The 26,651-nt window shown below is 38.8% G+C and overlaps 1 protein-coding gene across 4 annotated transcripts in view; it reads left to right on the top strand.

The window, feature by feature from the left end:
• rapgef6 (Rap guanine nucleotide exchange factor (GEF) 6) overlaps window positions 1-26,651 on the top strand; it is a 265,100-nt gene that overhangs the window by 200,034 nt on the left and 38,415 nt on the right. For 3 of the 4 annotated variants that reach the window (XM_062070138.1, XM_062070136.1, XM_062070140.1), the window contains 8 exons: window positions 1,075-1,239; window positions 4,329-4,436; window positions 4,514-4,717; window positions 6,654-6,762; window positions 6,847-7,090; window positions 17,300-17,457; window positions 17,636-17,650; window positions 24,234-24,474. In XM_062070138.1, the coding sequence (XP_061926122.1) occupies window positions 1,075-1,239; window positions 4,329-4,436; window positions 4,514-4,717; window positions 6,654-6,762; window positions 6,847-7,090; window positions 17,300-17,457; window positions 17,636-17,650; window positions 24,234-24,474 (1,244 nt within the window). The remainder of the gene's footprint in view (window positions 1-1,074; window positions 1,240-4,328; window positions 4,437-4,513; window positions 4,718-6,653; window positions 6,763-6,846; window positions 7,091-17,299; window positions 17,458-17,635; window positions 17,651-24,233; window positions 24,475-26,651) is intronic. The other variant, XM_062070137.1, reaches the window with a different exon arrangement.

Here is a 26,651-nt window from a genome sequence, read left to right as displayed (position 1 = left end):
TTTAATGTTTGTGTTAATTTGTTTGTTTCATGCCCTTTTTTGTCAAAGAAGATTTAGTTTTTATATGGCAAACACACAAAATATGCAATTTTTCTCCCAAAAATGTTTTAAAGTGGAATATTTGATGTCAAGTAATTGGATAGTAATAGGTCAATAATATATATACATATATATATGGGGCGGCATAACTTGGTTGGTAGAGTGACCGTGCCAGCAACTTGAGGGTTCCAAGTTCGATCCCCACTTCCGCCATTCCTAGTCACTGCCATTGTGTCCTTGGGCAAGACACTTTACCCACCTGCTCCCAGTGCCACCCACACTGGTTTAATTGTAACTTAGATATTGGGTTTCACTATGTAAAGCACTTTGAGTCCCAAGAAAAAAGCGCTATATAAATATAATTCAATTCCCCCCCAAAAAATAAAACATTGATTTTGAGAAATTATTTTTTTAACAATGACAGTTTAAAAAAATTCCCACACAAATTCTCAGGGACCCAAAAGGGTCCCACTCATAAAAGTGTTAAAAATAAGTTATGCTTTATCTTTACAATTTTTACTTTTAATGCTTGTATCTTGAGATAAACTTCAGATCTATCTGTCGAAATACATTTTGATAATTTATTTGTATTTGTATTAATTTGTTTGTTTTATGCCCTTTTTTGTCAAAGAAAACTTAGTTTGTATATGGCGAACACAGAATATATGCAATATTTTCTCAAAAAAATATTTTAAAGTGGAATATTTGATGTCAAGTAATTGGATAGTAATAGGTCAATAATTGAAAACAACATTGATTTTGATTCATTATTATTTTTTGAGCAATGATGGTTTTAAAGAAAAAAATTAGATGCAACATTGCACATTTTTCTTGTTACATTTCACCGGTTTGCTCTTTTATGCCAATTTTTAATGTTTTTTAATAATATTTTTAGAATGTGGGGGTTGTCTGAGCACACTGCAGCTAGTCCTGGATAGTCCCACCTCTTAATGCTTCAGTCACACGCAGGATTCTCACAGGAATGAGGGAAAAATACAACCTTACTTAATAATGTGTGTGTTTGTGTCACCCTAGGGAACCCCGGATCGTCTGATTATGCACTTGGTGGAGGAGCCGTCAGTGGTGGACCCCACCTACATCGAAGACTTCCTGCTCACCTACCGCACCTTCCTGTCCAGTCCCATGCAGGTGGGCAGGAAGCTGCTGGAATGGTTCCAGATGGACACCCTGCGAGACACGGTCAGTGTGTGTGTGTGTGTGTGTGTGTGTGTGTGTGTGTGTGTGTGTGTGTGTGTGTGTGTGTGTGTTCTTGTATTGCTACCCTTCTTGAGACATCAACAAGGAAAACTACCTTCCATATGAGGACCGGTGAACAAGTTAGGACATAAATCATGGTCCCAATACGGAAAACCATTGCACCTAATAGAGAATGTCTCATTTGCACCCCTGGTGGTGAAATCTATCAAAATGAGGGTGGTCCCAAAAAGGAGGGATGTTTCAAATTGATTGTGTGACGGTTTTAAAAGTGCTCCCCCTCTGGTCAACATATGAAATAACAAGTGTGTGTAAGAAATTGAAATACGCCCCCTTTGGCCCAAATTAGTTACAAAAATAAAATAAATCTGTATATAGAGACATACTGTTACGTGCGGGGGGTCGCGGCTTGCTGCGTGGTTCGTTCCCACGGGATGCAAACGGACCACTCCGGACAGGACGTGCAGGTAGGAACATGATTTATTTGTAGAACTCAAACAAGTACCAAAAACTGAAAGCAAGCCAGAGGGAAAATGTGCCGATCGCACTCGAAACAAACGCTAACACTTAGCATAGGCAAAAAGACAAGGAATACTCATGTAACTGTAGCATAAGCAAACAAAGAAGCCAGGCCGACTGACCGGCAAAGGCAGGCTTAAATAATGCCTCTGATTAGCGCTCGGGGAACAGGTGAGCATCCCGAACACCAATCAGAGGGAGGTGAAAATAATAGGTAGCCAAGGTAACTAAACAAACTCAAGGGTGCACAACAACAGGAACTAAGGGAGTCCAAATCTTAACAGAAAATAGCAAAAACATACTGTAATAACTTGAAGTAAATAATGAAGATTTCACACCAATTACAAAAATTAACTAAAAGCTTACCTTTTTTATATTTGCATAGTATGTATATATTATTAATGTTGTAAATACAAATCTTTATACATCTAGAAAAGGTGATACTAAAGAGGTAGAAATTTTTAGGATGTCTCAAGAAGGTAGCAAATACAACAATGTGTGTGTGTGTGTGTGTGTGTGTGTGTGTGTGTGTGTGTGTGTGTGTGTGTGTGTGTGTGTGTGTGTGTGTGTGTGTGTGTGTGTGTGTGTTCTTGTATTTCTACCCTTCTTGAGACATCAACAAGGAAAAGTACCTTCCATATGAGGACCGGTGAACAAGTTAGGACATAAATCATGGTCCCAATACGGAAAACCATTGCATCTAATAGAGAATGTTTCATTAGCACCCCTGGTGGTGAAATCTATCAAAATTAGGGTGGTCCCAAAAAGGAGGGATTTTTCAAATTGAACTTGAGTCGGTGCCCTACGATGAGGTGGCGACTTGTCCAGGGTGTACCCCGCCTTCCGCCCGATTGTAGCTGAGATAGGCTCCAGTGCCCCCCGCGACCCCGAAGGGAATAAGCGGTAGAAAATGGATGGATGGATGGAACGTGAGTCGGTTTTAAAAGTGCTCCCCCTCTGGTCAACATATGAAATAACAAGTGTGTGTAAAAATTTGAAGTGCTCCCCCTCTGACCAACATATGTAATAACAATTGTGTGTAAAAAATTGAAATGCGCCCCCTTTGGCCAAAATTAATAAAAACAATAAAATAAATATGTATATAGAGACATACTGTGATAACTTGAAGTAAATAATGACGATTAAAATCCAATCTAATATTTGCATAGTATGTATATATTATTAATGTTGTAAATACAAATCTTTATATATCTAGAAAGGGTGGTCCTAAAGAGGTAGGCATTTTTCGGAGGTCTCAAGAAGGTAACAAATACATGAATGTGCGTGTGTGTGTGTGTGTGTGTGTTCTTGTATTTATACCCTTCTTGAGACATCAACAAGGAAAAGTACCTTCCATATGAGGACCGGTGAACAAGTTAGGACATAAATCATGGTCCCAAGACGGAAAACCATTGCATCTAATAGAGAATGTCTCATTTGCACCCCTGGTGGTGAAATTTATCAAAATTAGGGTGGTCCCAAAAAGGAGGGATTTTTCAAATTGAACTTGAGTCGGTGCCCTACGATGAGGTGGCGACTTGTCCAGGGTGTACCCCGCCTTCCGCCCGATTGTAGCTGAGATAGGCCCCAGCGCCCCCCGCGACCCCGAAGGGAATAAGCGGTAGAAAATGGATGGATAGAACGTGAGTCGGTTTTAAAAGTGCTCCCCCTCTGGTCAACATATGAAATAACAAGTGTGTGTAAAAATTTGAAGTGCTCCCCCTCTGACCAACATACAGTATGTAATAACAATTGTGTGTAAAAAATTGAAATGCCCCCCCTTTGGCCAAAATTTATAAAATATATCTAGAAAGGGTGGTCCTAAAGAGGTAGGCTCTTTTCGGAGGTCTCAAGAAGGTAACAAATACATGAATGTGTGTGTGTGTGTGTGTGTGTGTGTGTGTGTGTGTGTGTGTGTGTGTGTGTGTGTGTGTGTGTGTGTGTGTGTGTGTGTGTGTGTGTGTGTGTGTGTGTGTGTGTGTGTGTGTGTGTGTGTGCGTGTGTGTGTTCTTGTATTTTCTACCCTTCTTGAGACATCAACAAGGAAAAGTAGCTTCCATATGAGGACCGGTGAACAAGTTAGGACATAAATCATGGTCCAATACGGAAATCCCAATTTTGTGTTGGTTTTAATAGTCAACATATGAAATGACAAGCGTATGTAAAACATTTGAAGTGCTCACCCTCTGGCCAACATATGAAATAACAAGTGTGTGTAAGAAATTGATATGCGCCCCCATAGAGACAAACTGTAATAACTTGAAGTAAATAATGAACATTAAAAAACAATTACAAAAAAATTAAAATAAATAAAATGAACTAAAAGCTTAATGTAGTAAGTACAAATCTTTATATATCTAGAAAGGGTGGTCCTAAAGAGGTTTTGGAGGTCTCAAGAAGGTAACAAATACAAGAATGTGTGTGTGCATCATATGAATAAAACATTACTTTCCCCAAGTTGCACACAACGTGGTCACTGGTTATTATTATCATTCATTAGTGGTAGAAGAATCATGTTAGTAAAACATGCACGTTGATGTTTGGTACCTGGGCAGGTTACGCGCATCGTCTTGCTCTGGGTCAACAACCACTTCAACGACTTCGAGGGTGACACGGCCATGACGCGCTTCCTGGAGGACTTTGAGAAGCTGCTGGAAACCACGGTAACGGCGGCCATCTCGGCCCGGCATGTCTTTTTTTTCGCGCAGTGAAAGCTGATCCGGGTGTGGCTTCTTGACAGAAAATGAAAGGCCATCTGAGGCTGCTCAACATCGCGTGCGCCGCCAAGGCCAAGTGCCGGCAGATCACGCTGCAGAAGACGTCGCGGGAGGCGCCGCTCTACTTCAGCGTGCTCGGCGGCAGCGAGCGGGGCTTCGGCGTCTTCGTGGAGTCGGTGGAGGACGGGAGCAAGGCTGCGGAGGCGGGACTCAAGCGGGGAGACCAGGTGAGGTTTGATATGTGGGACAAAAGTCCGCTCAGATTTTTTATGGTTTGTGTAGTTTTTCTCTCTGTCCTTCAGGAGCTAGAACTAAAACTTGTTTTTTGTCTTGGTTGAGCTATAGGAAATTCACTGCCAATGCATTGAACTGCAAAGGAGGCCAATGCAAAACGTCAAAATGATATGGTTACCCACAATGCACTGCCTGGACAGTATTGCTTTTTTGGCTAATTTTAGACTAAATCAATGTTGTTGTTTTTTACTACAACATATATATTTTGTGTTAGTGTGGAGCATTTACTTACTGTCAAGGTTAGTTTTGGGGGGAAAAGATAAAACCGTAAGATAAAACCGGGCTTTCTGCTCCGCCGCTCCCAGTCTGTGGAATGCTCTCCCTGACCACCTGAGGGCACCACAGACTGTGGATGCTTTTAAAAAAGGCTTAAAAACCCTTCTTTTTAAAAATAAAAAAAGCCTTTTCATAGATATATGCATACTAGTTTTAGCTATTAGGCTGTTTCTAGTTTTTATTTTTTTATTTTTTTTATTATTATCCGTTTATTATTATTTATTTATTTTCCAATACACTGTAGCACTTTGAGGTTGTTTGCTCAATGTAAAGTATTATTATTGTGGCTGTGCACCTTCACTCACACGTTACACACGGACATACGCCCATAAATAACACTTTTCAAAATAAAAGCAGCACAGTTGTATTGCGCGCACGACATATATGTTTTTTCAACTTTATTTTGTCATTTGTGATTGCAGCTGTTCACATTCACTCACAATCACGCACGTGCATAGGTCCACACGGAAGTAATACAAATAACGCTTTTCAAAACAAAAGCAGCACCGTTGTATTGCACACTCGACATAGATACTTTTTTAAATTTATTTTGTAATTTATGATTGGCCTCACGCGGGCCGGACAGGGACGCACAAAGGGCCGGATGTGGCCCACGGGCCGCAGAATGCCCAGGTCTGCTCTAGTGCGACTTATATATGTTTTTTTCCTTCTTTATTATGCATTTTCGGCCGGTGCGATTTATACTCCGGAGCGACTTATAGTCCGAAAAACACGGTAGTTACCACACTGCTGACTGCGGACAAACATTAGCCGCTAGGTAGCTAGCTGCCGAATATGCTTGTGTGCATGACACGACGTGACAACGGGTGGGTACTATTTAGAGGCGGTATAGTACCGAATATGATTCCTTAGTATCGCGGTACTATACTAATACCGGTTGTGACAGTCGCTTGCTGTCGTGCGGGTTCCAGGGACCCCCAAGGAAGGAAATTCTGGCGAGCAGGTTTAGACTTATTTTTCAATAACAAAGTATCTTCCGGGTTGCTTTTCCAGCCATCTTCTTCCTCGGGCTCTTTGTCGCTCTCGCTCAGCATCCGCTTCTCGTTGGCTCTGGTTTCTCTCTCCGTCTCTCTCCCCGACGTTTACGGCTGCCGCCCTTTTACACAGTTTGAGAGGATCACTTAATTGTGCCCAGCTGGGCGATCCACGCACCTGATAATAATTGCGGCGTCGATCCCGGCGCGCCTTGCCTCGCTGCTTCGTCGCCGTCCCCGCCTCCTCGCCGCCCATCTTGGAGCGGGCTCCGGTGTGCCCTGCCTCGCTGCCGGACTACCGTACAATTCTAGTACACACATGTCATTTTTAACTGTTGTATTAGTCCCTGACAAACTTGAAAACTAGCACACTAATTTTAATATAATACACACTAGGTGTGGCGAAATTATTCTCCCTTGATCACCCTTGATCACCCCCTGGGAGGTGAGGGGAGCAGTGAGCAGCAGCAGTGGCCGCGCCCGGGAATCATTTTTGGTGATTTAACCCCCAATTCCAACCCTTGATGTTGAGTGCCAAGCAGGGAGGTAACGGGTCCCATTTTTATCGTCTTTGACGTGGTCCTGTCTTTGTTCCCAGATCATGGAAATCAACGGGCAGAACTTTGAGAACATTTCCTTCTCCAAAGCGGTGGACATCCTGAGGAACAACACCCACTTGTCCCTCACGGTCAAGACCAACATATTTGGTGAGCGAAGCGTCGTCATCCGGAACGCGCGGTTTGCTCGCCGCCTTCCTCTCCCCGCTGACGCGCTCTCTCTCCACGCCGCAGTCTTCAAGGAGCTCCTCAGCAGGATCGTGCACGAGAAGAAGAACGGCGGCCCGCACATTCCCAAAATCCAGGAGAAGAAGGGCAACCGCTTCTCCATCCCGGACCTTCCCGCCGACATGGAATTTGCCACCGACCACAAGGCCACCAGGAAGATGAAGGCCAACACCGTGTCGGGAGGACGCAACAAGATCCGGAAGATGCTGGAGAAGACGCGCTTCAGTATCCTGCCGCCCAAACCCTTCAGGTAAGAAGCTCACCCTTTCCCGATGGTACCGTGCCTTATAGTACCGCCATTGATGGTACAGTACCTCATGGTACCATGTCCAATGGTATCGTGCCCTATTATACCATAATTGAAGGAACCATTCCCACATACCTTATGTTACCACACCTGATGGTCTTGTTTTCAATGAATACCTAGGCCTACTACACTACTGTATTTTAATGCTGGTCAAATATGGTGGTACACTGCAAAAAGTCAGTGTTCAAAAACAAGAAAAAAATAATACAAAAATGAGGGGTATTTTATTTGAACTAAGCAAAATTATCTGCCAATAGAACAAGAAAATTTGGCTTGTCAAGAATTTCCAAAACAAGTAAAATTAAAGCTGCAAGCAGCGTTGGTCGGGACCGCATATTTGGCTGGTGCTTCCTGCCTTTACCCATTCAACATGTCTTTACCTGCACATTACCTACCTTCCCTGCATCCTGGGGTCACACTGGTGCTTCTTTCTTTCACCCATACCACATATCTTTACCCACACATTACCTACCTTCTCTGCATAGTGGGGTCACGCTGGTGTTAGTCCTAAGTGTCCCAATACTTTTGTCTAGTGTTAGTCCTAAGTGTCCCAATACTTTCGTCCATTGGTAGTCCTAAGTGTCCCAATACTTTTGTCTAGTGTTAGTCCTAAGTGTCCCAATACTTTCGTCCAGTGGTAGTCCTAAGTGTCCCAATACTTTTGTCTAGTGTTAGTCCTAAGTGTCCCAATACTTTTGTCCAGTGGTAGTCCTGAGTGTCCCAATACTTTTGTCTAGTGTTAGTCCTAAGTGTCCCAATACTTTTGTCCAGTGGTAGTCCTAAGTGTCCCAATACTTTTGTCCAGTGTTAGTCCTAAGTGTCCCAATACTTTTGTCCAGTGGTAGTCCTAAGTGTCCCAATACTTTTGTCTAGTGTTAGTCCTAAGTGTCCCAATACTTTTGTCCAGTGGTAGTCCTAAGTGTCCCAATACTTTTGTCTAGTGTTAGTCCTAAGTGTCCCAATACTTTTGTCCAGTGGTAGTCCTGAGTGTCCCAATACTTTTGTCTAGTGTTAGTCCTAAGTGTCCCAATACTTTTGTCCAGTGGTAGTCCTGAGTGTCCCAATACTTTTGTCTAGTGTTAGTCCTAAGTGTCCCAATACTTTTGTCCAGTGGTAGTCCTAAGTGTCCCAATACTTTTGTCTAGTGTTAGTCCTAAGTGTCCCAATACTTTTGTCCAGTGGTAGTCCTAAGTGTCCCAATACTTTTGTCTAGTGTTAGTCCTAAGTGTCCCAATACTTTTGTCCAGTGGTAGTCCTGAGTGTCCCAATACTTTTGTCTAGTGTTAGTCCTAAGTGTCCCAATACTTTTGTCCAGTGGTAGTCCTGAGTGTCCCAATACTTTTGTCTAGTGTTAGTCCTAAGTGTCCCAATACTTTTGTCCAGTGGTAGTCCTAAGTGTCCCAATACTTTTGTCCAGTGTTAGTCCTAAGTGTCCCAATACTTTTGTCCAGTGTTAGTCCTAAGTGTCCCAATACTTTTGTCCAGTGGTAGTCCTAAGTGTCCCAATACTTTTGTCTAGTGTTAGTCCTAAGTGTCCCAATACTTTCGTCCAGTGGTAGTCCTAAGTGTCCCAATACTTTTGTCCAGTGTTAGTCCTAAGTGTCCCAATACTTTTGTCCAGTGGTAGTCCTAAGTGTCCCAATACTTTTGTCTAGTGTTAGTCCTAAGTGTCCCAATACTTTTGTCCAGTGGTAGTCCTAAGTGTCCCAATACTTTTGTCTAGTGTTAGTCCTAAGTGTCCCAATACTTTTGTCCAGTGGTAGTCCTAAGTGTCCCAATACTTTTGTCTAGTGTTAGTCCTAAGTGTCCCAATACTTTTGTCCAGTGGTAGTCCTAAATGTCCCAATACTTTTGGCTTGTCAAGAATTTCCAAAACAAGTCAAATTAGCTAGCTTATTTACGTGGCTCACCTTCGACAGCGTCTTCTCCCCGTCATCTTTGTTGTAGCGGTGTGGCGCATACTTGCCAACCCTCCCGATTTTTCCGGGAGACTCACGAATTTCAGTGCCCCTCCTGAAAATCTCCCGGGGCAACTATTCTCCCGAATTTCACCCGGACAATAATTTAATGGGCGTGCCGTGATGGCACTGCCTTTAGCGTCCTACTACAACCTGTCGTCGCGTCCGCTTTTTCACCGTACAAACAGCGTGCCAGCCCAGTCACATGTTGTATGCGGCTTCTGCAGACACACGTAAGTGACTGCAAGACATACTTGATCAACAGCCATACAGGTCCAATGAGGGTGACCGTATAAACAACTTTAACACTGTTACAAATATGCGCCACACTGTGAACCCACACCAAACAAGAATGACAAACACATTTCGGGTGAACATCCGCACCGTAACACAACATAAACACAACAGAACAAATACCCAGAATCCCTTGCATCCCTAACTAACCCCGCTACCACCAACCAAGTGTCAAAAGATGGAGCTAACTGTTTTAATGACATTCAGACTTTAGTTCAATCAATAACGGAGCAGCATCTACTCATCTGGAAACAACAACAAGGCCAAAAATGTGTACCGTGAAAAACCGTCCGACCGGAACTCTCATAACTGAAGTTCCTTGGGTGAATAATGTATGCTCACTACACCGGTAGGTTTTAACGCTTTCATGGCGAGTTTACTGACAGGTATAAGTAAGAACTTTACACTACTTTATATTAGAAATGGCAACAGCGGAGGATGGATGTCCCATAACAAGAAGATAGAGAAAAAGAAGAAGCTTATCCACTACGTTGTCGGCACCGACTACAAAGGCGGACACGCGCAAATTTTCAGGACTTATGCAGATCCCAAATACAGATCAGCAGCTATCAGAAGGTATAAAAAGTTGCTTTTGCATAATATTGCGAAACAAAACGCCAGATAGTATGTCTTACCTTATACACACACCATAATACAGTACAATTCATCAAGCGGTGTGGCTTCATAGCTTACCAAAGTCGTACTAAAACATTTTGATAGATTTTTGAGCGCTGTGTGTAATGTTCTATATTTTCAATGGAACATATAAAATGTTGGTGTTGTTTACTTGAGTCATATTGCCATCATATTGCAGTCGACACGTATCTCTTATGTGTGACTACCATCTACTAATCACACTTATCATTTCACCATGTACCAAATGAAATAGCTTCCAGGTCGGTAAGCACAACCAAAATTATTCCGTACATTAGGCGCACCGGGTTATAAGGCGCACTGTCGAGTTTTTAGAAAATGAAAGGATTTTAAGTGCGCCTTATAGTCCGAAAAATACGAATTTGATTCCTCCATGTATCGATACTTCAAGTGTCTATATAATGTACTTTCCTTCATGTGCTTAGTTTTACTTTGACTTCTAATCCAATATTATTATTATTACATATAACTACAAGTACATTATTACTCTAAGTACTAAAGCTACAAAAGAAAATTTACAACAACAAGAAATTACAAGTAATACTAGTATAAGAAAGTACAAGTATACCACTACAAGCACAGTACTACAACTAATACAAAGACAAAAAAAACTACAAGTACATGACTAATATTACAAGAAACTACAAATAATGCAACTACATGTGCACTACTACAAATAATACAACTACAAGTACAATAACACTATTACAAGAAACTACAAATAATACAAGTTTTGAGAAAATGAAAGGATTTTAAGTGCGCCTTATAGTCCGAAAAATACGGTACTTGGTGGAAAAAAGTTTGAGAACCACTGTACCATATAATTAATTATGCTATACGTAATTAATGACAGCCTTCTGACAGCAGACTGCAGTAAGTACGCCCTAAGACGAGAAGATATGGAAGCTAATGGCATTTAGCATCAGTGTTGATCGGTTTTTTACTGAACGACTGAAATATACAATTTAGTATTTTTGACTGATTGGACTCGTTTTACAATATACGTCACATTCACACACGCATTAACACACTGATGGCGGAAACTGCCTTGGATTCGAACAAGGAACCCTCAAGCTGCATTACAGTGCGACGACAAATGCTTAATAAAAAAAACCGCCTTTTTGAAAACGAGCGACACAACAAAACCACCCCAATTCATCTCTCTGTCGTGATTGTCTGTCATTTTTGTAACACACTAACATGGTCAATGAAAGCCTTTTAAATAGGGAGGTAGTTTGAATACCGTATTTTCCGGACTATAGAGCGCATATAAGCCACGCCCACTAATTTTTGGGACAAAAGATATTTGTCATATATTTGCCGCACCAGACTGTAAGCCGCAGATATATATGTTGTGAAATGAGTTATTTACGCAGAAAGTAAATGTTTATTTGCATACCTTAATTTTTCCAAACGGTGTCTGTAACACTGCAGTAAAACGACTGATCAAACAAAACAGAGGTCATCGCCATGGACCCACTAGCTGAGGAAGTGAGCTGTCCAATCAGCTAAACAGACTCAATAACTCCACAGTGACCTCCTGGTGAATTTACTAAGAACTTTTTGAAACTGAAACAATACGAAAAATGCCATTGTAAGTTAATAACACTAACCCAGACACTCGTAATCATGTTAGCATATTAGCTAATGCTAACAATGCTAGCTTCATTACATTATGATAGCACATATATATATGTGCATGACAACACCCCTACAGAGAGACATCACACATGGGACGGTTTAGTAATTAAGAATTGCTTTAGTTATATTGTAAAACTTAAAAAACGTTGCTTGAAGTGATGAAAAAGAATCCATACGACTAGGAACGGCTAGAAGACGGAACCGGTTTAAAGCACTAAATGGAAGGACATTGCTGCACCTGCAGTGAGCCAACTCGTCCAAAAGATGGCGCCGTAGCACAAACAATAACACACCCTTTCAGTGTCTCTGCTTGGGTTTATTGAAAACTATTAAATACAAAACGTTATGGCCATTAATGTCGAAAAACACATAAATTAGCTTTCGGGTTCAAAGGGTCAGAAAAAAGTAGTGGTTTATAGTGCGGAATTTACGGTATGTTGGCATACTAAATTAAATCGATTCATTCTTATTTATTAGTTTTTTTATTTATAATGTAATAATTCATCATGTAATAATGGTCCTCAAAAATAACATTTTGGACGTGTTTCTTCCCTCGGGAAGTTTTCTCTAAGAGTTGTTTTGCGTCGTTACTGCAAATTTGTCAGGTTCAAACACTGACGACATCTATTAAACAGAAGAGAAGCAAGGAATCGTGCAGAGACAGAGTTCAATTTGGCTCAACGAGGAGACACGTATTTTGGGCTGTATTCTAGTTACACATCCAAACTACGTTCTAAAAGTCCAGCCCGCGTGCTTCCTCTTATTTATTTAGGAGGTCCCTGGTTACATCACTGAAGCTGTCGCTGAGGGAAGGGGGTAATCTCGACTACTCCAGTTAGACACAATATATGATTATACAAACATGCAAATGTATTGACGCTGGTGATATCGCCTTGTCTCTGCTCTGTCTGCGTCACAGCCGTTCCTGGACACAAACACTGATACCAGACTGGCTTGCAATCTTTTGGATTGCCAGCTTTGCACAGACAAAGAAAAATACCATGTAGTGGATTGTCCGAAGCTTAAACTGCAACAAAAGTGAGTTCAGTACAAAAGGTTTATTTACCAATAATCAAAAGTACAAAGTTGGATTGAGCTGCCCATGCAGACAAACAAACGTCCTCCGGAGGACACAAGAATCAAGCAATCTCTCTCAGCCCTTGTCACTTGGCCATTTTATCTGTTTCCCTCATGCGTCAAGGTCCTGATGTTTTCGACCTGTTTGTTTTGCAACATCCTTGAATCCCTTAGTCATGCTTAGACAATCAAAACATTTTGTAGAATGGTCGGCCCGACTCCATATTGAACTTTGGCCTACATCTAGTCCTTCAATGGTTTAGAATAGAAAATAAATGAAACAAGCAGACATTCTTGACAGACACGAAATATAGCTCAAAAGTCAGAAATTCCACCACAACCACTTCAGCACAATTGATGATAACTATAGCAACGGCCCTTAAGCATAAAAGTTGTGTGATAATATATACATAATTATTCTAACAAAATTCCACCAAGAAATGGATGCATTTCACTCGACTCTCCTAAATTAGCATCATTCATCAGAACAGAGGATCATATCCATAGTCTTGATCCATGCCAGATAAGAAAAATCCAAAAAAGCTGTCCTCATTATTATTATCATAGAGTAGTGGTTGTGAACCTAATTGCAGGCTGGTGTCCAGCGTCCATCCCGTCAATGCTCCTCTTCCAAGCGCTTTTCTTCTCGCCTGCTTAATTACGCCCTAATTACCAACACCCACACTCCTCAATGTATTCTACAGAAGTACAAAGGAAAATGGAGGGCACTTTGTCACATCTTGCTATCATGTCCACCATTGATCCCAACCACCAAAGTCTTCTCGTCCTCTTTATCGACCCGATAAGGTCTTTGCGCTCCATTTCAAAACACTCTTTGATTCAAAGCCCAGTTTGAAACCAGTCTGATTGAGCTCAGTCTATGCTAGAAACAATCCTGTACTGTACTGTATTACACTAAATCCATCCTGACTGAAGGAATTGATGCAAAAGCGGATATATGTATATATATATGTATACATATATATGTATATGTACATACATATACATACAGTATATATATATATATATATATATATATATATATATATATATATATATATATATATATATATATATATATATATATATATATGTGTATACACACAATTTATATACAGAGTTCTGAAGTTAGTGTACTTATATTGATATTAAATATGTGTAATGTAATTAAATAAGCATCTAAACAAATGATGCTTGAGTGAACCCTCTCGTCAGTCATCCAGCGTCATTGTCTCTGTGGGAGGAGGCGGGTTTTTCGGCTACAATACACACACACAGAAGTTGATTCTCGTAAAGTAAACTATACAAAATGTACAGGGTCGCGCCCCCCCCGAAATAAAATCACTTGTTCCTTATCATTTTTGAGTTATGTTGTTAATTAACTGACGGACAGACAAACCCCTGGCGGAGGTAAAAAATTGAAAGATGGCCGCCTTTTTGACACATTTTGTACATGAAATATGCTTAACGTTAAGCTATACTGTTATTTACATTTTTGAACATTTTTGTAAATTATCGGCCTTGCTTTATATTATTTTTTTGAATACAGCCGATCCTTGCCACGTCCTTTTTTAAAAGCATATTCTGCAAATCAAGCTTTTTTTATTGTTATTTTTATTTTTACAAAACCATGGCTATAGAGGTTAATTTGTGTCTTTATTACGGAAGTTTTTTTTTGACACTGAATTTATGTAACTGAATTTTTTGTTTAAATTTTGTGAACTGATTTTACTGAAATTATTCTGACAATATCATAAAATGAAAAATGTGTCTTTAAATTAATTGTGTTAAAATATAGTGTTTTGAAATTAATTGTGTAAAAAATTAAAATCTAGAATTTTTTTACACTGATTTTGAATTTTTATTGAATGAAATTATAATTTGATGTAAAAAATATTTGGTTAACAAAATTTAAACGCCAACATTTTCGGTGTCTAAAAAGCTTTGGTAATAAAGACACACGTTACCTCCATACAAAGCTAAATGACTTAAAAATATCAATATTTTTTATTTTTAATATTAATATTTTTATATTTTAAACCTGCTCAGTGACCTGAGATCGATAGGTCGTGAGTTCAAACCCCTGCCGAGTCATACCAAAGACTATAAAAATGACCTCCCTGCTTGGCACTCAGCATCAAGGGTTGAAATTGGGGGGTTAAATCACCAAAATGATTCCCGAGCGCGGCCACCGCTGCTGCTCACTGCTCCCCTCACCTCCCAGGAGGTAGAACAAGGGGATGGGTCAAATGCAGAGGGTAATTTCGCCACACCTTGTGTGTGTGTGTGACTATCAGTGGTACTTTAACTTAACTTTAATATACAGTAATATTGGAGATCAAACCAATCAGAGCGTCCATCAGAGTTTCCTGGCCACTGATTGGCTGATCCTCAGGAAGTAATGCTATGTTGGGTAAGATGAGAGAGTTCCTGTCTGGCAGACTCTCATAATATTATAAACTGTATTCAGGAGGTTGGAAACAGTTTTTTTCATGAAAATACCATATTATTAATAAATTATTTTTACTTTGTGGAAATTATTTTACTACGACCAGGCCCATAATTAACAAATTAACAGTGCTATAGGAGGGATTACTGCAGTAAATATTATTAATATTTTTTATAATCATATTTAATACATTTTTTGAGTCAAATTCAAATGATTACATCATGTGATATTTATCCATAAACATGTTCGCCTCCTTGTATGAAATGTTGTGTATGTAAAAATGATTGTTGTAAGTCTAAAATGTTTTTTATTTACAAAAAATCTTGTAAAATGCACGCTGGCACTTTTCTCTTTTTCCTGGCGAGGTCAAAGAGTCAACACGAGTTCACACACTTCCTCAATGGGAACACTTTTGTTCTTCCTTCCTGTGCATGCTGTATTAGTTAGGAGATAGTCAAACACATTGGTGCTCACTTTGTAACATTTTACACAATTCCTCTTTATGTTGTCTTTTTTTTCTTTCATTTCCACGCTTTGCAATATGCTTCAGGGGCCTCTTTGGGTAAGATCTCTGCAATTGTGTGTCTCACTCACACACACACACACGCACACACACGCACAACCCATGTTCATATGTGCATGTATCAGCTACACACACTTCCCATCTTCATATGTGCATGTATCAGCTACACACACACCCGACACACACACTAACTTTGCATCCCACAGAAGCAACTTCCCCTGATTGACAGGTTTAATGTCGAAAAGCAGATTATTTTATAAATATATATATATATATAATTTATAAAAAAATCACACAAATAATTAAAGAAAAACATTTAATTATAATAAAATGTCTGAAAAAAAACATATTTAGCAAACACAGCAATTTGGATTTGATCATCCAATTGTTTTAGTTATATTGTAAAACTTACAAACGTTACTTGAAGTGATGAATAAAGAATCCATACGAGTAAAAACGCTATGGACGGCTAGAAGACGGAACACCACTGCTACGTCCGGCGTAAAGCACTAAATGGAAGGACACTGCAGCACCTGCAGTGAGCCGACTCCTCCAAAGGATGGCGCCATCGCACAAACAATAACACACCTTTTTCAGTGTCTCTGCTTGTGTTTAGTCAAAACTATTAAATGAAAAACGTTATGGCCACTAGGGTAAAAAAATCCATAAATTAGCCGCACCAGGCTGCCAAGTTCAAAGTGTCAGAAAAAAGTAGTGGCTTATAGTGTGGAATTTATGGTATTTTGGCCGCCTTAAATGAAAGCGGGGGAAAATGCATACTAAATTAAATCTATTTGTCCTTATTTATTAGTTTTTTTTATTTATTATGTAATAATAGGAAAAATGGTCCTCGGAAATAACACAGCAATGTAGATTTGATCAGCCACTTGTTGCTGTTGTGGACAGCCTCTTGACTGGCTTGCACAGAGTCCTGACCTGAACCCGATAGAACACCTTTTGGGAGGGATTAGAACGGAGACTGAGAGCCAGGCCTTCTCGACCAACATCAGTGTGTGACCTCACCAATGCGCTTTTGGGAGAATGGTGGAAAATTCCTATAAACACACTCCGCAACGTTGTGGACAGCCTTTTCCAGAAGAGTTGAAGCTGTAATAGCTGCAAAAGGTGGACCGACATCATATTGGACCCTATGGGTTAGGAATGGGATGGCACTTCAAGTTCATATGTGAGTCAAGGCAGGTGGCCAAATACTTTTGGCAATATAATGTACCTATTTCTATCTTAAAGGGACAAATCTTAATTTCTTCTTTAATGTCTTGTCAAGTGAAATGATCTCTCCATGCAGCTATTTATTTCACTACTTTTTAGTATTTCTTTCCTAAAATCAAGCTCTTTTTTGCAGTGCATTTTGTAGCGGGAAAAAGTGCCATTTTGTTGTACTTCCTGGTGTGATAACAGATGTTGTGTCCCACGTATGCACCGTGAAGACAACATTTGATGTGTGCATGAGATCACTTTGTCGTGTTGGACGCAATGTTTGCTTGTCAGATGCAACTCGGTCTTAAAAGTTCAAAAGTCCTGTTTGCACCCCCCAGCGATGGCGGCATGGGACAGTCTCAGGACGACAGCATCGTGGGGACCAAGCAGTGTCGACACAGCGTGGCCATCATGCCCTTCCCCGGGAACCTGTCCTCCAGCAGCCCCGACCTGCTGCAGCCCGCCACCAGCGTCCTGGACTTCTCCAACCCGGCAGGTAGGGCGCACTCTCACCGGGCCACAACATTAGGTACACCGCTCTCGGCACAAAGCATAATAATCTTTCGTTTCGTCGTCTTGCTACCGTAGCATCCTGTTGTCCTTCAGCAGACCTTCTTTCCTCTCACGTTGTTTTCTTCTCTCTTTCCTGTCTTGTCTTGTCTCTGCTGCTCCAGCACTGGGACTCTACTGTGAGTATAAGACGCTCCTCAAAGCCACGCATGAGTGCGCTCTACATGTCCACGTGTCCCTCTCACATGGTGAAGACTTACAAGCAGGGGGTGTCCAAACGTTTTCTTCCCCCCCCCCCCATCAAGTGCCACACACAAAAGTTAAAGTGGAACTGCAATGTTGCCTGTCAGTCACAATCCTTATGCATATGCCTTTCTTTTTGATGCATTCCAACTAGAGATGTCCGATAATATCGGCCTGCCGATATTATCGGCAGATAAATGCTTTAAAATGTAAAAACTATCGGTATCAGTTTTTTTATTATCGGTATTGTTTTTTTTTGTTTTTTTAATTAAATCAACATAAAAAACACAAGATACACTTACAATTAGTGCACCAACCCAAAACAAAACCATCCCTCCCCCATTCACACAAAAGAGTTGTTTCTTTCTGTTATTAATATTCTGGTTCCTACATTATATATCAATATATATCAATACAGTCTGCAAGGGATACAGTCCGTAAGCACACATGATTGTGCGTGCTGCTGGTCCACTAGTAGTACTAACCTTTAACAGTTAATTTTACTCCTTTTCATTAATTACTAGTTTCTATGTAACTGTTTTTATATTGTTTAACTTTCTTTTTTATTCAAGAATTTTTTAAAAATGTATTTATCTAATTTTATTTTATTAATTTTAAAAAAAAGGACCTTATCTTCACCATACCTGGTTGTCCAAATTAGGCATAATAATGTGTTAATTCCACGACTGTATATATCGGTATCGGTTGATATCGGTATCGGTTGATATCGGTATCGGTAATTAAAGAGTTGGACAATATCGGAATATCGGATATCGGCAAAAAGCCATTATCGGACATCCCTAATTCCAACTCCTAAATAAATGCTAGCAAGAGTCAGTTAACAATGCACATAATTGGATTATTTATTGCGCCCATAAAAGCGCCAAAAATACTCAATTTACCGTATTTTCTGGACCATAGGGCGCACCGGACTATAAGGCGCACTGCCGATGAGCGGGTCTGTTCAGGTCTTTTTTTATACAAAAGGCGCACCGGATTATAAGGCGCATTAAAGGGGTCATATTGTGATTTTTTTCTCCATGTAAAACATTTCCTTGTGTTTTTCAACCACCGTGCCGCGGCACACTAGTGTGCTGTGAGATGCAGATCTAGTTTCACCTATTTGGGTTAAAGATATTTTTTGCAAACCAGTAATTATAGTTAAAGTTAAAGTACCAATGATTGTCACACACACACTAGGTGTGGCGAAATTATTCTCTGCATTTGACCCATCACCCTTGATCACCCCCTGTGAGATGAGGGGAGCAGTGAGCAGCAGCGGTGGCCGCGCCCGGGAATCATTTTTGGTGATTTAACCCCCAATTCCAACCCTTGATGCTGAGTGCCAAGCAGGGAGGTAATGGGTCCCATTTTTATAGTCTTTGGTATGACTCGGCCGGGGTTTGAACTCACAACCTACCGATCTCAGGGCGGACACTCTAACCATAGTCTGCAAATGATGTGTTGTTGTTGAGTGTCGGTGCTGTCTAGAGCTCGGCAGAGTAACCGTGTAATACTCTTCCATATCAGTAGGTGGCAGCCGGTAGCTAATTGCTTTGTAGATGTCGGAAACAGCGGGAGGCAGGGTGCAGGTAAAAAGGTGTCTAATGCTTAAACCAAAAATAAACAAAAGACATTGAAGTTTAGGGAAGGCTATGCAGAACGAAACTAAAACTGAACTGGCTACAAAGTAAACAAAAACAGAATGCTGGACGACAGCAAAGACTTACTGTGGAGCAAAGACGTCGTCCACAAAGTACATCCGAACATGACATGACAATCAACAATGTCCCCACAAAAAGAGGATAAAAACAACTGAAATATTCTTGTTTGCTAAAACTCTCTGAGCTGCCACCTTACCGTGGTAGAGAAGTTTGCGTGTCCCAATGATCCTAGGAGCTATGTTGTCTGGGGGCTTCAAAGTCGTACTAAAACATTTGGACAGATTTTTGAGCGCCGTGTGTAATGTTCTTTATTTTCAATGGAACATTTCAAGTTTTGGTGTCGTTTACTGGCGTCATATTGCAGTCTACACATATCTCTTATGTGTGACTGCCATCTACTGGTCACCATGTACCAAATAGCTGACTTTTGCGAGCGTTTATTTAGGAGTTAGAATGCATAAAAAATAAAAACATATGTGTCTTACACAAGGATTGTGAATGATAGAGCAAAAAAAAAAAAAAAGTGCAGTTCCCCTTTAAAGGATTTGGGGCCACTTTCATATTTAATATAAGCCCATTCTAATGTAGCTCCACAAATCAGTAAAACATTGAAAGAATAAAATCAACCTTCAGTACATCTCAGCTTTGTGTTGACAAATCAAATTATTAGCACTAATGCGATTTTTTTGGGAGGGGATTATGTTGCGGGCCAAGAAAACAAAGCTGTTGGACACCCCCGTCTTACAGTCCACACTGTCGTCTTCTGCATGTGCACACGTAACGTCCATTTAAATCTGCTGTAGAAGAAAAATGCAATTCAGGGGAGGAAATGTTAGACGATAGTAACGGGTGTCTCGATTCGACTGATATTGGATGTCGGTGCGCTCAGATGATATATGCTTGCATGTTAAATGTTCGATATCATGTTCGATACAATCAGTACTGTAGTGTTTACTTGTGCAAATCTGGACAGACAGCTAACATCTAAATGTCCTCCAATTAGCACACAATTGATTCTATTCTGCTAGGCTACTAGAAGCTTGCTGGTACACAACAAAATACAGTATTTAATAGTATTCAAATATGTCCATAATACAGTATTTACATCCATCCATAATACAGTATTTAATAGTATTTACATACGTCCATAATACAGTATTTACGTACATTCATAATACAGTATTTAACAGTATTTGCATATGTCCATAATACAGTATTTACATATGTCCATAATACAGTATTTACATATGTCCATAATACAGTATTTACATACTGTATGTCCAAAATACAGTATTTAATAGCATTCAAATATGTCCATAATACAGTATTTACATACGTACATAATACAGTATTTAATAGTATTTACATACGTCCATAATACAGTATTTATGTACATCCATAATACAGTATTTAATAGTATTTACATACATCCATAATAGTGTTTACATACTGTATGTCCAAAATACAGTATTTAATAGTATTCAAATATGTCCATAATACAGTATTTACATACATCCATAATACAGTATTTAATAGTATTTACATACGTCCATAATACAGTATTTACGTACATTCATAATACAGTATTTAACAGTATTTGCATATGTCCATAATACAGTATTTACATATGTCCATAATACAGTATTTACATATATCCATAATACAGTATTTACATACTGTATGTCCAAAATACAGTATTTAATAGCATTCAAATATGTCCACAATACAGTATTTACATACGTACATAATACAGTATTTAATAGTATTTACATATGTCCATAATACAGTATTTATGTACATCCATAATACAGTATTTAATAGTATTTACATACATCCATAATAGTGTTTACATACTGTATGTCCAAAATACAGTATTTAATAGTATTCAAATATGTCCATAATACAGTATTTACATACATCCATAATACAGTATTCAATAGTATTTACATACGTCCATAATACAGTATTTATGTACATCATAATACAGTATTTAACAGTATTTACATATGTCCATAATACAGTATGAACATACTGTATGTCCAAAATACAGTATTTAATAGTAGTAAAATATGTCCATAATACAGTATTTACATACGTCCATAATACAGTATTTACACATGTCCATAATACAGTATGTAATAGTATTAATATACACCCGTAACACAGTATTTAATAGTATTAAAATATGTCCATAATACAGTATTTACATATGTCCATAATACAGTATGTAATAGTATTAATATACATCCATAACACAGTATTTAATAGTATTTACATACGTCCATAATACAGTATTTATATACGTCCATAATACAGTATTTAATAGTATTTACAAATGTCCATAATACAGTATTTATATACATCCATAATACAGTATTTAATAGTATTTACATACACTACCGTTCAAAAGTTTGGGGTCACATTGAAATGTCCTTATTTTAGAAGGAAAAGCACTGTACTTTTCAATGAAGATAACTTTAAACTAGTCTTAACTTTAAAGAAATACACTCTATACATTGCTAATATGGTAAATGACTATTCTAGCTGCAAATGTCTGGTTTTTGGTGCAATATCTACATAGGTGTATAGAGGCCCGATTCCAGCAACTATCACTCCAGTGTTCTAATGGTACAATGTGTTTGCTCATTGGCTCAGAAGGCTAATTGATGATTAGAAAACCCTTGTGCAATCATGTTCACACATCTGAAAACAGTTTAGCTCAGTACAGAAGCTACAAAACTGACCTTCCTTTGAGCAGATTGAGTTTCTGGAGCATCACATTTGTGGGGTCAATTAAACGCTCAAAATGGCCAGAAAAAGAGAACTTTCATCTGAAACTCGACAGTCTATTCTTGTTCTTAGAAATGAAGGCTATTCCACAAAATTGTTTGGGTGACCCCAAACTTTTGAACGGTAGTGTATGTCCATAATACAGTATTTATATACATCCATAATACAGTATTTAATAGTATTTACATACGTCCATAATACAGTATTTATATACATCCGTAATACAGTATTTAATAGTATTTACATACGTCCATAATACAGTATTTATATACATCCATAATACAGTATTTAATAGTATTTACATATGTCCATAATACAGTATTTAATAATATTTACATATGTCCATAATACAGTATTTACATACGTCCATAATACATTATTTATATACATCAATAATACAGTATTTAATAGTATTTACATATGTCCATAATACAGTATTTAATAGTATTTACATGTGTCCATAATACAGTATTTAATAGTATTTACATATGTCCATAATACAGTATTTACATACGTCCATAATACAGTATTTAATAGTATTTACATATGTCCATAATACAGTATTTATATACAGCCATAATACAGTATTTAATAGTATTTACATATGTCCATAATACAGTATTTAATAGCATTTACATATGTCCATAATGCAGTATTTAATAGTATTTACATATGTCCATAATACAGTATTTATATACATCCATAATACAGTATTTAATAGTATTTACATATATCCATAATACAGTATTTAATAGTATTTACATATGTCCATAATACAGTATTTACATACGTCCATAATACAGTATTTAATAGTATTTACATATGTCCATAATACAGTATTTAATAGTATTTACATATGTCCATAATACAGTATTTAATAATATTTACATATGTCCATAATACAGTATTTACATACGTCCATAATACATTATTTATATACATCAATAATACAGTATTTAATAGTATTTACATATGTCCATAATACAGTATTTAATAATATTTACATATGTCCATAATACAGTATTTACATACGTCCATAATACATTATTTATATACATCAATAATACAGTATTTAATAGTATTTACATATGTCCATAATACAGTATTTACATACGTCCATAATACATTATTTATATACATCAATAATACAGTATTTAATAGTATTTACATATGTCCATAATACAGTATTTAATAGTATTTACATGTGTCCATAATACAGTATTTAATAGTATTTACATATGTTCATAATACAGTATTTACATACGTCCATAATACAGTATTTAATAGAATTTACATATGTCCATAATACAGTATTTATATACATCCATAATACAGTATTTAATAGTATTTACATATGTCCATAATACAGTATTTAATAGCATTTACATATGTCCATAATGCAGTATTTAATAGTATTTACATATGTCCATAATACAGTATTTATATACATCCATAATACAGTATTTAATAGTATTTACATATATCCATAATACAGTATTTAATAGTATTTACATATGTCCATAATACAGTATTTATATACATCCATAATACAGTATTTAATAGTATTTACATATATCCATAATACAGTATTTAATAGTATTTACATATGTCCATACTACAGTATTTATATACATCCATAATACAGTATTTAATAGTATTTACATATGTCCATAATACAGTATTTAATAGTATTTACATATGTCCATACTACAGTATTTATATACATCCATAATACAGTATTTAATAGTATTTACATATGTCCATAATACAGTATTTAATAGTATTTACATATGTCCATACTACAGTATTTATATACATCCATAATACAGTATTTAATAGTATTTACATATGTCCATAATACAGTATTTAATAGTATTTACATATGTCCATAATACAGTATTTAATAATATTTACATATGTCCATAATACAGTATTCAACATGTCCATAAGAGTAGCTTGAAAGGTGAGGAATGAGGACGTGGGATTGAATGATGTCGCGCACCACACACACACACACACACACACACGCACACACACACACAGACTCTCCTGTCTCTCCTCCCAGACGTGCCAGACCAGGTGATCCGCGTGTTCAAGGCCGACCAGCAGAGCTGTTACATCATCATCAGCAAGGACACCACCGCCAAGGACGTGGTGGTCCACACCGTCAACGAGTTCGGCCACCTGCCGGGCGCCGAGACCTACTCCCTGTGCGAAGTGTCCGTCAGCCCCGAGGGCGTCATCAAGCAGCGCCGCCTTCCCGACCAGCTCTCCAAACTGGCCGACCGCATTCAGCTCAACGGCAGGTGAGCGTGCGAGCATCATGGGGTCGACAAAACATCCCACTTGATAACGGATGTCGGACTTGGGCCACAAAATCGGCCTACGTACTTACACAAGTTATCAGACTTCCATAATCGATAACAAAATCGATTATTTTACCCAGCCCTACTCATTACGTATGTCTAGCTTGTGTGCTATTGTGTGCTTAGCTGTTGTGTAGCCGCCAGCTCCTAGTAGCCAATAGTCTAGCATGTTTACATTTTTAAATAACTTGACTAAAGCAGGAGAAATGGTGTGCTTATTGGAGGACATTTAAACTACAGATCAACCGATATATGTTTGTTCCAATACCGATACTGATACCGATTATTAATAGTCAAGGATGTTTGGAGGCGATATTCATTTGAAGTCAAAGTTATTTAAACATAAATAGTACATGTTAGTAAAAGGGAAATTGGTAAAAAATATGGGATTTTTCCAGTACCAAAATATTGGTACCGGTACCAAAATTATTTCGGTACTTTTCTAAATAAAGGGGACCACAAAAAAAATTGCATTATTGGCTTTATTCTAACAAAAAATCTTAGGGTACATTAAACACATTATTGAAATTAAGTCCTTAAATAAAAGATTTTGTGATGCCAAAAAATATCGACATAATCATAGTAGTATCGACTAGATACGCATCTGTACTTGGTATCATTACAGTGGATGTCAGGTGTAGATCCGCCTGACCGGTGGCGGACCGGTACTTTTCTAGAGGCGGTATAGTACTTAATATGATTCATTAGTATCGCGGTACTATACTAATAAAGGTATACCGTACAACCCTAATGTATATAAATATATATATATATAAAGACAAAAAGAACTTTTTTTTCCCCGAAAATGTGAGACATCTTCTTGAGTGATAGCCTTGATATAATATAAAATGACAAAAACCTAACAAAAAAGTTCAGATTATCCCAATTTTGCATTTTGATTAATCACTACAAATAACATGCGTGCATAATTTAAATTAACTTTAAACAAGACCCCAATATTTTGACAGATGCAATTTTTTTGTCAAATAAAATAGAAATTGTATAAAAAATAAACAGCTTATGGCATATTATAAAATAAACCTTAGTAAAATAAAATAAAAACAGACTATACTGTGTATATGTGTATCCATCCATCCATCTTCAACCGCTTATCCGGAATCGGGTCGCGGGGACAGCAGCTCCAGCAAAGACCCCCAGACTTCCCTCTCCAGAGCAACATTTGCGACTTCCTCCTGGGGAATCCTGAAGCGTTCCCAGGCCAGAGAGGAGATGTAATCCCCCCATCTGGTCCTTGGTCTGCCGCGGGGCCTCCTCCCAGTGGGACGTGCAACGAGGACCTCCCTAGGGAGACGCTCGTGAGGCATCCGCACGAGATGCCCGAACCACCTAAGCTGGCTCCTTTCCAAGCGAAGGAGCAGCGGCTCTACTCCGAGTCTCTCTCGGGTGACTGCACTTCTCACCCTATCTCTAAGGGAGATGCCAGCCACCCTTCTGAGGAAACTCATTTCGGCCGCTTGTATCCGCGATCTTATTCTTTCGGTCATTACCCACACTTCATGACCATAGGTGAGAGTAGGAATGTAGATAGCTCGGTAGACCGAGAGCTTTGCCTTCTGGCTCAGCTCCCGTTTCGTCACAACAGTGCGGCAGAGAGACTGCAATACTGCCCCAGCTGCTCCGATTCTCCGGCTGATTTCCTTCTCCATCTTTCCCTCACTCGTGAACAAGACCCCGAGATACTTAAACTCCTCCACCTGGGACAGAGTCCTGTCCCCTACCCGGACTGTACAAACCATCGGTTTCCTGCTGAGAACCATGGCCTCAGATTTGGAGATGCTGATCCTCATTCCAGCCGCTGAACACTCGGCTGCGAACCGATCCAGTGAGAGCTGAAGGTCACGAACCGAAGGTGCCATCAGGACCACATCATCTGCAAACAGCAGTGACGCAACCTTTAGCCCCCCGAGACGTATACCCTCTCCGCCATGGCCACGACTCCGCCTAGAAATCCTGTCCATGAAAATCACAAACAGGATAGGTGACAGAGCGCAGCCCTGGCGGAGACCAACCCCCACTGGAAACGGATCCGACTTACATCCAAGCACCCGGACACAACTCTCGCTTTGGTTGTACAGAGATTGGATGGCCCTCAACAG

This window comes from Entelurus aequoreus, linkage group LG14 (assembly GCF_033978785.1).
Source record: "Entelurus aequoreus isolate RoL-2023_Sb linkage group LG14, RoL_Eaeq_v1.1, whole genome shotgun sequence".
NCBI classification, from domain to species: domain Eukaryota; kingdom Metazoa; phylum Chordata; class Actinopteri; order Syngnathiformes; family Syngnathidae; genus Entelurus; species Entelurus aequoreus.
The sequence above is the reverse complement of the archived record's forward strand: the minus strand, read 5'-3'. Positions and strand labels throughout refer to the sequence as shown.